Raw genomic sequence first — 10,779 nt, forward strand, 5'->3', positions numbered from 1 at the left:
CCAAACCATAACCACCCCGCCAAGGCACCGGCTCCTCCTCATGAGTAACGATTGCCCTCGTGGCAACACATGCGCCTTTTACATTTAGTTACACCGGAAGCACTAGCAAATAAGAGATAAATCATTGCATCGATTGAATAATGGGCATGTAACCTGGATTGTTATCTTTGATCATTGTATGGGCACTCCACTTCGCCATGTCTGAATATTATCGAGTGATAACATGCAAGGTGCTTTACTATAACTCTCTCAGTTTTATTTTTTTAGGATTACTCTAATTTTTTTTAGACAATTAGGATTACTCTATTTTTTAGTAACTAGGATTACTCTAATTTTTTTTGAGACAACTAGGATTACTCTAATATAAACAACGTTTTGGGCGTCATCAAGGGCCCATTCTCGAGTTGCCCATATCCATAGACTAGACTAGGCCCATCCCTCCCAGCCCGGCCCAGCGGAACCCAACCGGCAGCAGAAATCCAAACGTTATCCGCTTCAAAGCCGAGCGGCGTCGCCACCCCTCTCCAGCCAAACCCACACCCTCCTCCACTCGCTCGCTCGCTCTCCTTCCCCTCCCCAATGGCGGCCTTCGCCTCCACCTCCCCCTCGCCGGCGATCTCCACCTCGGCCTGGCGCATGGACTCCCTCCGCGCCGCGCTCCCCGCGCTCCGCCCCTCCCCGTCGGCGGCCGTCCGGCCTCGCAGGCAGGCGGCCTCCGCCGCCCCGTTCCTCCGGAGCTCCTTCGTCTCCACGTCCTCCGCCTCGTCCTCCGTCTCCCCCGCCCCGATGTCCTCCGCGGCCTCGGCGTCGCTCGCCTTCTCCTACACCTCCTCGTTCTCCGGTGAGATGTCCTCGTTTTCCGGCCCTTATGTTTGAGCCCGACTGTGGCTGTAAATGCTGCAGTTTCAGTTTGGACACCCGAGTGTCAGAAATGCTAAAGTTCGCCAGCCGCCAATCCAAGAAATTTCTTGAACTGGGCAAGCTGCATATTCATTCTCCGTGGCCACCTGGGTTCCAATATTGTAGTATCAGGGGCACGTCATTTATTTATTTATTGCTGATGACCTTTGAGATGGTCTGTAGCTTTGGAATTGCGTTTCAGTGTTCAAGGATGCTCAACTCATTAAATCCTCAACAATGTATTGAACAATTGACAATTTCTCTCATGTTTTGTAAGAGCATTTATCCTATATTCCTATTACCCATTTCGTTGCTAGTGTCATATATATACTGGAGCATATGTTGGCAGTTACAAATAGGAAATACTAACAATGAACCAGTTGGCAAACTATTTTGAAGAAATATGTGTCATTTCTCATCTCTGCCATCAACAGATTCATCTACATTTGCACCCACTGTATTATAGCTCTGTTCCTTCCACTTTCTTCATCTGTTTAATCGCGATGATGCTTGAATGCATTGGGGTGCTTCAAATTGTGATGCTGCCATTTTATCCCTTGTGGTCATGAGCAGAACAAAAAGGAAAGCATAATTAATATGAACTGGTATAGCTGTATTTTGAAAACGTTTTTAATATGGACTTGTGGAATCAGAAGGGCAGAAGAGCTTTGAATGGTGAAGTAACTTGTCATTCCATGCATAATTGTTTATCTTGCTGATTATGCGAACAAATATTATCATGGATAGAAAATGGTCTTATCACCTTACATTTGCCTAAAAGCTAGTTTTCCTTAGTATGTCGAATATCACCTAACTGATTGACCACACCATACAAATCTCAAACAATATAAGTATGTCCTGGAGAAATTAAAAGCTTCGGTTGTTACATGCCAAATATGCCAGATCGGCCTAAAAGGTCTTGAGCCATTCACGCTAAAGATAAGATTAGGATGGTTTTTTGAAAAATTCCTATGAATTTCACAATGAACTCATTCGCTGACCTTTCTCAAAATATTGCAGTGGAATCAAGCTTTGCGCACCGACTGTTTGGCACTGATGTCCGTGGAAGGATACTGGCAATGAGGCACGGGAAGCGCATTCCTAGGCTCAACAGGCCTGCAGATCAGCGGAAAGCACTCCTGCGTGGGCTGACCACACAGCTGCTGAAGCACGGGAGGATAAAGACTACTAAGCCAAGGGCAAAGGCGATGAGGAAGTGGGTTGACAAGATGATCACGATGGCGAAGGATGGATCTCTTCACAAGAGGAGGCAGGCCCTGGGGTATATTTATGAGAAGCACATAGTCCATGCACTGTTTGCTGAGGTTCCAGACAGGTACGGGGAAAGAAACGGGGGCTACACAAGGATCATCCCGACATTCCCAAGGCGGGGAGATAATGCACCTATGGCTTACATCGAACTTGTCTAGGTGAGGTGAATCCCTTTTATGGTATCACCAAATTGTTCTTATTTTTCATTCTTGAAATAGACTGTGTCATTATCTTGACTCTGTGCATGTTAGTTTTCTTAAGTGTTATTAAGGACATGAATTTAGAGAATCACTGTATGTGTTTCATAGGCAGTAAAAGGACATGGAACTGTATCTACAAACACTAATTGTGCAAATACATGGTGTGCCAAAAGTCTGTTTGCTTACATAGTGTATTTTAGAGTTTTGCTGGTAAAGACCATCCTTCTAATTCATGTATTCATATCTGCAGAGAGTCATCCATTGGTTGCAGTCCATCCATCGACGCTGCTCAAGCCGGGTGTCTGCGAATCGCCTTTTGAACCTGTGTTTTCATATGTTATTTTGTAACAACAAAGTGTAGATCATGTCACGGAATTTTTGAACAAACGAATGTCATCCTGTAACTGCCAGATCAGTGTGCAATACTAGTATTTTGGAATGTCTCCTTACTGTAATCTGTTTTCTTTCAAGTCTTGCGCTCTTTATTCTGGGAACTGTTCATGACGTTGTTGGCGTGCCTCCCAATGTTTACGCGAGTTTGCCCTGGTCCTGGACAATGCTACATCGTTTGTATATGCAACTGCCGATCCTGCAGTTGAGCTTCTAGAAAAGATCTATAATGTGATGTCTCTCTCTGTTGAAACTTTGAGCTCAGCTGAAGAGCCACCTTGTATGTACATATAGCCTGTGAACATATAAAGTACAAAAAAGTCAGGATGGCCGAGTGGTCTAAGGCGCCAGACTCAAGTTCTGGTCCTCTTACGAGGGCGTGGGTTCGAACCCCACTTCTGACAAATCCTTTTTCTTTTTCTTTTTGCTTGCAATTGCATTTCTTTTGTCCCGTTTATATATTTATATATGTCACGAACGCAATCTAAATCTTCTTTCTTATTCTTTTTCTTTCTGCGGGGTGTAATCTTCCTCGTATTGGTTCATTCTGTTTTAATGCAATCTCAATCTTCTTTCATAGTACTATTCTTTTTCTTTCTGCGGGGTGTAATCTTCCTCGTATTGGTTCATTCTGTTTTTCTTCTCCTGCTAGTAATTTTCTTTTCTTTTCTTTTAACACCACCCACTAGTAATTCTCGATCTTTTTTTTTTTGAGGGAATAGTAATTCTCGATCTTGGCTGTACGAGTGGACCCCAGCCGTGCAGTGACCACAAACCGTACGAGGGCAGAGATGAATCTGTCAGAGGCTCAGAGGAGGTGTGTAAGTGTAACTAGACCGTACCGTGGGTAGATATCCTTGTCACGTCGTTTCTTTTAACACCACCCACTAGTAATTCTCGATCTTTTTTTTTTTGAGGGAATAGTAATTCTCGATCTTGGCTGTACGAGTGGACCCCAGCCGTGCAGTGACCACAAACCGTACGAGGGCAGAGATGAATCTGTCAGAGGCTCAGAGGAGGTGTGTAAGTGTAACTAGACCGTACTGTGGGTAGATATCCTTGTCACGTCGTTTCTTGGAGCGTTGCAATCCCGCGAGATTCGTGCCGCAAGCCGACCCGCAGCATTCGATGCGATGCGCTGCGCGAGAGGAGGCAGCAGTCACGCGCGCACGCTGCCCGTCTCCGTCCCGTCCGTGAGGCCAACTCCACCGCGCGATCCCAAACAGACGTCTGTTTTATTCGGTTTTTGTCCTTTTGAGTAGGGATTTAGGGTTGTGTCCGGGCCTGTCCTGGGATGCGGTGGCCGTACGCCCAGCACGCGGCCGCATCCTTTTGCCCCATCCTGTCCGCGTCTATTTAAAAAAAAAAGGACGTTTCAAATGCCAAACTCCAGTTCACGACCCGAGTTCATCACGCCGGCAACAAAGCCAGCGGCCTACACGACCATCGCCGGCAACACAGCTAGCCTCCAAAATGAATAGTTGTCCTCACCGGCAACACAGCCAGCGGCCGGCAGCACAGCCGGCCTCCAAAATAAATGTTTTTTCGCCGGCACACTGCCAGCGGCCCAGCGGGCGGGCGGCACCCATGCCAGCCTCCAAAAATAACGGCCACGCCGATCGGGCAACCTAGTTCAGGCCTTCGGCGTCGAGCATCTCCTTCTGCTTGGCCTCGAATCAGGCCCTCGTCTTGTCGCTCATCTTCGACAAGTCCACGCTCATGATCGCAAGGGCCACCTCCTTCGCTTTGGTGGCGGCATTGGTGGCCTCGATGTCGAGCTGCCTCTGCCTGGCCTTGACGTTGTCGGCCTCGATGTCGAGCTGCCTTTGCCGGGCGGCCTCTTCCATGTCGAGCTGCCTTTGCCGGGCCGCCTCCTCCATGTCTATCTTCCTCTTCTTGGCCGCCTCCTCCATCTCAAGCTTCTGTCGTTGGAGGTCTAGGTATTGCTTCATTTGCTCGTCCTTGCTTTGCCGCTTCTTCTCGTCCCTCACATCCTTATGTGACATCATGCCATGCAAAGTCTCATGCAAGGCCATGGATGAGGCGTCACGTATGTCGTCCACCTTTGAGTTGGTCTTGCCCCTCGGCCTCTTCAACGCCTCGCCATCCCCACCTCCGGCGAACTTGGCCGTCTTCTTGCCTCTCTTCCTTTGAAGTTCACGGTATTGATCCTTGAACTTAGGGCAATTGTTGATGATCGTCCAACAATGCGTAAGAGTGAATGGCTTGTCATTGTGCTGGGCCTTGAATGCCTCCAAAGATTGAAATGCCTACACCACATGATCAACAACAAGTGAACATGCAAACATATACACGGCCGAAGTCTTATGGCCGTAGCAAGGGCTAGAAAGAGAAGAGCATACCATGTCTCCAACGCCGAGACCACTCACGGGCCGTGCTTCAACACTCTCAAGTGCGGCACAATACTTGTTGCACTCTTGTTGGATGAACAACCATCTTTTTTGAATCGAACCGATGCCACGGTTGCTTGTAATTTGGTAGGGCTCAAACATCTTCCTTTCATGGAATGTTTTGTGGACTCTCGTCCAAAAAACAATGCCCTTTTGTTGCGCGCCGGTCCTTGGATCTTGGCTAATCTCCATCCAACATTGGCAAATCAACTTGTCCTCATCTTGTGTATATGAACCGGTGCGAATGCTCTTCCGCTTCTTTTGTGCTTCCGCTCTTTGGGTGAGCTCGTCTATGAACAATGGAGCGCCACTAATATCAACATCATTGGCTTCATCTTCATCTTCACCTTCGACATAGATGTCATCGTCTTCATTCCACGAATCACCATGGTCGTAGTCAGCACGGTCGTCGGCCTCTTCATGGGGCACGTATTGGGCGTGGCCATCCTGACTTTGGGTCTCATCGGGGTCGTAGGCACGGCCATGCCCACCCTGAAAGATCACGTCCTCCATGTACTGGTTGTAGAAGGGATCGTCCACCGTCGGCGTTGAGATTGGCATTTCGTCAAACAACACGCGGGGGGGGGGTCGACATGGTGCCCGTGAACGGTGCACGCGCCTGCTTTCTTTGCATCTCGACGGAAGGCCGCCCGCCGCTACTGGACCCAGGCGTCACGTTGAGGTAGATGACGGCCGCGGGGCGTGGTGTGGACGGCGCGAACAAGCCCACGTCCGGCGACGCCGAGAAACGGATCTGGCCGTCGTGCCTGGGTTGAGGAAAGCCGGGCGACATGGGCGCGACGCGCGACGTCGGCGACTGGCAGTGCGTAGGCCGGGCGACCGACGAGCCTATGCTCGCCGGACCGACGGTCGCTGCATGGAACCCCGCCGGACGGCCCATGCCAAGCAAGAGGATGGCGTGCGCTTTGTTGACGAGGTCCTCCTCATCGGCAGCGGCCTTGCGCCGCGCGGCCTCCAGCTCCTCGCGCTGGGCGGCGAACTTGGCCGCGGCGGCATTCATCTTGACGGCCGCTCTCCGTTCCCTCATCTTCGCCGATTTCGCGTCCAACTTGGCGATCTCCTCCGGCGTGTACTCCGACCGCGGCTTCCTTGGCGCCTTCTTCTTCACCTTTGCGGTCGGGTCGACGGCCAGGCCGCCGGAACTCGGTGGGGCGTCGGCCATGGACGGGGGAGAGAGGGGGGGGGGCGGCGGAAGGGACGTGGGAGGGTTTGGGGGAAATGGCGCCAAATGGCCGTCGGGGGGTTTTTGGTTTCTCCCACCGACAGGCGGGCCAGGGGAGGACAAGCGCGTGCGTCCCGCCCGTCCGCGCGCTGTCCGTTTCACCCCAAAACCGGCGCAAGTTTGGGCCGGGGATGGGTCGAAAGCGAACACAAAGCGGACAAAAGTCCGTTTGCTCCCGCGCGCTGGGCCGCCTTTTTTGTCCCTTTTACCCCAAACGGACGGGGCCGGACAGGATAGGGTCGCGCGGTGGAGTTGGCCTGAGGCTGAGGCGCACCAGACATCACCGACGGCTGGGGCAGCCCACGGGCGGGGCAGGTAAGGCCAACTCCACTGCGTGACCCCAAACGGACGTCCGTTTTGTCCTGTTTTTGTCCCTTTGGGTAGGGATTTAGGGTCGTGTCCGGGCCTGTCCTGGGATGCGGTGGCCGTGCGCCCAGCGCGCGGCCGCATCCTTTTGCCCCATCCTGTCCGTCAGGGCCAAGCATTGCCCAAATTTGCATTAAAACTAGTTTTGAACCCAAATATTTGTCTGAAAATTAAAATAGTTTTACAACCCAATTGAAATAGTTTTACAAATACATCTATTGGTTGCCAACGTGATCCCACACGTGCTCAACCAAGTCATTTTGAAGATTCACATGAGTGTGCCAATCACGCATCTCACGGTGGAATTGGGCAAACTGTTCAAATATGGCCGGGTCTTGGTGCAGGGGCTCAATATTTTCACCTTGATAATCAAATCCTTGGTCGAAGATACTCTCATCACGCTCGTCCTCGACGATCATGTTGTGCATGATCACACAAGCAGTCATCACCTCCCAAAGCTTCCTTTCATCCCATGACAGTGCAGGGTTTTGAACGATACCCCACCGGGATTGAAGCACACCAAAAGCATGTTCCACATCCTTTCTAACACTCTCTTGCATTTGGGCAAATCTCTTTCTCTTCTCACCTTGGGGTTTCAAGATTGTCTTCACAAAAGTTGACCACTGAGGATATATACCATCTGCTAGATAGTATCCCTTGTTGTAATGGTGGTCGTTGATCTCAAAGTTGACAGGTGGGGAGTGGCCTTCTGCAAGTCTCGTGAAGACTGGAGAACGCTGCAGCACGTTGATATTATTGTGAGAACCTGCCATGCCGAAAAAAGAATGCCATATCCAAAGATCTTGTGATGCCACCACTTCTAATATGACAGTGCACCCATTAACATGCCCCTTGTACTGGCCCTGCCAAGCAAATGGATAGTTCTTCCACTCCCAGTGCATACAATCTATGCTGCCAAGCATACCTGGAAAGCATCTAGCTGCGTTGGTCGCCAACAATCTCTCTGTATCAGCGGCAGTTGGCTGCCTCAAGTACTCTGGGCCAAAGACCTCGATCACAGCCTGGCAAAACTTGTACATTGACATCAGACATGTTGTCTCACTCATACGCACATACTCATCCACCAGATCGCCTGGAATTCCATATGCAAGGATGCGGATGGGCGCGGTGCATTTCTGGTAGGAGGAGAATCCAAGCTTGCCAAGGGCATCCGTCTTGCACTCGAAGTATGGGTCATGAGCAACCACTCCCTCTCGGATACGATTGAACACATGCCTGGCCATACGAAAACGGCGACGAAATTTATCCGGCCTGAAGAGCGGGGTGTTGGCAAAGTAATCTGCATAGAGCAGGGCGTGGCCTCTCTCCCTGTTGCGGTTCAGGTTGGGAGCACGGCCAGGGACTGACCCCCTGTACCGAGGAAGCTGCCGTTGAATATGGTCGTGAACGACCAGTGCAGCCACCACAAGATCGTCATCATCCGACGACGAATCGTCCGATGAACAAAGGAAGTGATGGTATAAAAACTCGTCTCCATTGTCCATACTTTTGTTGGCAAAAGGTCGAACACCTTGCGCTCGTGGTGGCGAAGAGGCCGCGATCATCACCTCGACGCAGCAGGGTGGTTGCCGGCCGGCTACAGGCCGCTCTAGAGCTCTTGTCGGAATCTACCTCGGCCGCCGTGGTACGTCGCCGGCAGTCGTGTCCCCTCTGCCACCGGCAAGGACGGCGAGGGCCAAACCTCCTCCGATCGACGACCAAAACTACGACGGAAGCGCGGGCGTGGTGGCGGCCATGTCAAGACGTGGTTTGGTACGGACGGCGGGGGGCTGCGCGGTGAGGAGGCGGCCGGAGAATAGCGGCGGCGCCGGCGGCGGGGCGGGGCGGGGAGAGAGGGTGAAGCGTTGGGAGCGGAGGGACTGCTAGTGTCCCCGACAGGTGGGCCACGGGGGGGACAAGGGCGTGCGTCGAGGCCGTCCGCGCGCGTCCGTTTCACCCCAAATCGAGCGCAAGTTTGGGCCGGGGATGGGTCGAAAGTGGACGGAATCCAGACATTTGTCCGTTTGCGCCCGCGCGCTGGGCCGTCTCGTTTGTCCCTTTTACCCCAAACGGACGGGGGCGGACAGGATAGGGTTGCGCAGTGGAGTTGGCCTAAGGCCAACTCAACGCGCGACCTCAAACGGACGTCGCTTTGTCCGGATTTCGTTCGTTTGGGTGTGATAATAGGGTCGTGTTCGTTCGAATTCGTAGATGCCTTGGTCGTGCGTTCAACGCGCGGCCGCATTTCGAACGCATCTTGTCTCTATGCATGCAAAAGTGAGAAACAAAGAATTTTAATCTGCGATTCGCACTAGTTCACGTCGGCCGGCAACACAACCGATGGCCTACAGTCTGACGCCGGCAACAAAGCCAACGGCTGGCACAGGAGCCAGCCTTCATAATGGACAAGTTTTGTCGTCGGCAACAAAGCCAGCAGCCGGCACAGGTACCAGCCTTCAAAAAGGACCGCCATCACGGCCGTTGTCTCACCTAGATCATGCCGTCGCTGGCAAACATCTCCTTATGCCGGTTCGTGAACGAAGCCTTCCTCTCCGGTGACAAGATGTTCTTGTCGACAATCATGATCGCTAGTGCCACCTTCTTGGCTTTTGTGTCGGCATTGGTGGCCTCGATCTCTAGCTTCTTGAGTTGAGCGGCCTCCTCAATGTCAAGCTTCCTCTAAAAAAGGCCTCCTCCATGTCAAACTTCTTCATTTGAAGATCTAGGTATATCTTCATTTACTCCTTCCTCCCTTTGCTCTTCCTCTCATCCCGCATTTCCTTTTGGCTCATCATATCCTCCAAAGTTCCTTGCAAGGCTATAGAAGACTCATCACGCTTCTTGTCGGACTTCGAGCTTGTCTTGCCCCTCGGCCTCTTGAGCACGTCTCCCGCATCAGCCTCGGCCGCCGCCGCCTTCTCTCCTCTCTTCTTCCAACGAGTATTGTATTGGTCCTTGAACTTGGGGCAATCTTAGATGAGCACCCAACAATGCGTGAGATTCAATGGCTTGTCTTTGTGTCGGGCCTTGAAGGCTTCTAAAGACTGAAATGCCTAGACAATCAAACATGCGGCCAACATGAAAGGACATAGAATGCATGAAACTTAAATGGCATGCTAGCATGAATGGGCGCATGATGGAAAAGAGAGGGGGTTCACACCAAGTCATCAAGTCCTAGGCCGCTCACGGGATAGGCTTTGACGCTCTCAAGCGCGGCACAATATTTGTCGCATTCTTGTTGGATGAATCCCCACCTTTTTCGGATTGAATTGATGCCGCGAGTGCTTGTGAATTGGTAGGGGGCAAACTTTTCTTCGGTCATGAAAGTTCTTGTGAACTCTTGTACAAAAGACCACTACTTTTTGCTCGACACCTTTGATTGGATCTTGGCCAATTTCCTTCCAACTCTCGCAAATCAAAGTGTCCTCGGCTTGGCTATATGATCCTGTGTGAATGCTCTTCCTCCTCTTTTGTGCTTCGGCCTTTTGGGTGAGCTCGTCGATGAGACATAATGGCTCTGCGGAAATGTCGACCTCATCTTCTTCATATTCACAATGCAAGTCATCATTTCATGCCACGAGTTGCCATGGTCGTCCTCATCGGCATCATCATGGCCGCCGAACTGAGAGTCATCATAGGTACCACGGCCATCCTAGCTTTGGGTCGCGTCGGCATCAAAAGGTTGCTCTTGGCCGTCTACGTGGAACGCCTCACCACGGCCCTCGAAGATGACGTTCGACCATCGTCGTCTACGTCGGCGGTGGCATATCGCCGAACAGCTTGCGGGCACCGGCATTGTTAGCCGACTCGAACGACCGGGGCTGCTTCCTTTGCGTGTCGTCTTCACAATGGCCAGCGCGACTGTACCCCGGCGTGATGTTGAGGTCGATGACACCCGCGGGCGTAGTCGGGTCGACCACCACGCAGTCCGGCTACGTAGAGAATCGCGTCTGCCCATGGCCGTGCGGCGGCGGAGCACGAAAATCTGCGTGTGCCG

General features: G+C 51.8%; 1 protein-coding gene and 1 non-coding gene across 2 annotated transcripts; both read left to right on the forward strand.

The window, feature by feature from the left end:
• Positions 1–510: 510 nt before the first annotated feature.
• On the forward strand, positions 511–2,827 carry LOC123105607 (50S ribosomal protein L17, chloroplastic). The gene is made up of 3 exons (XM_044527697.1): positions 511–841; positions 1,921–2,330; positions 2,623–2,827. Exons 1-2 carry the CDS (start codon positions 580–582, stop codon positions 2,328–2,330), a joined length of 672 nt encoding a protein of 223 aa, XP_044383632.1. The 5' UTR covers positions 511–579; the 3' UTR covers positions 2,623–2,827.
• Positions 2,828–3,082: 255 nt separating this feature from the next.
• Positions 3,083–3,166, forward strand: TRNAL-CAA (transfer RNA leucine (anticodon CAA)). Its single transcript has one exon. It is a non-coding gene; the product is annotated as a tRNA-Leu (tRNA).
• The last annotated feature ends 7,613 nt before the right edge of the window (positions 3,167–10,779 follow it).

Source organism: Triticum aestivum, chromosome 5A (assembly GCF_018294505.1).
Source record: "Triticum aestivum cultivar Chinese Spring chromosome 5A, IWGSC CS RefSeq v2.1, whole genome shotgun sequence".
NCBI lineage: Eukaryota > Viridiplantae > Streptophyta > Magnoliopsida > Poales > Poaceae > Triticum > Triticum aestivum.

Bases quoted from the DNA above. Each gene is read 5' to 3' on its own strand.
- LOC123105607 (XM_044527697.1), top strand. From the start codon at position 580: ATGGCGGCCTTCGCCTCCACCTCCCCCTCGCCGGCGATCTCCACCTCG. The intron at 842-1,920 runs GTGAGATGTCCT...AAAATATTGCAG, and splicing joins CTACACCTCCTCGTTCTCCG to TGGAATCAAGCTTTGCGCAC.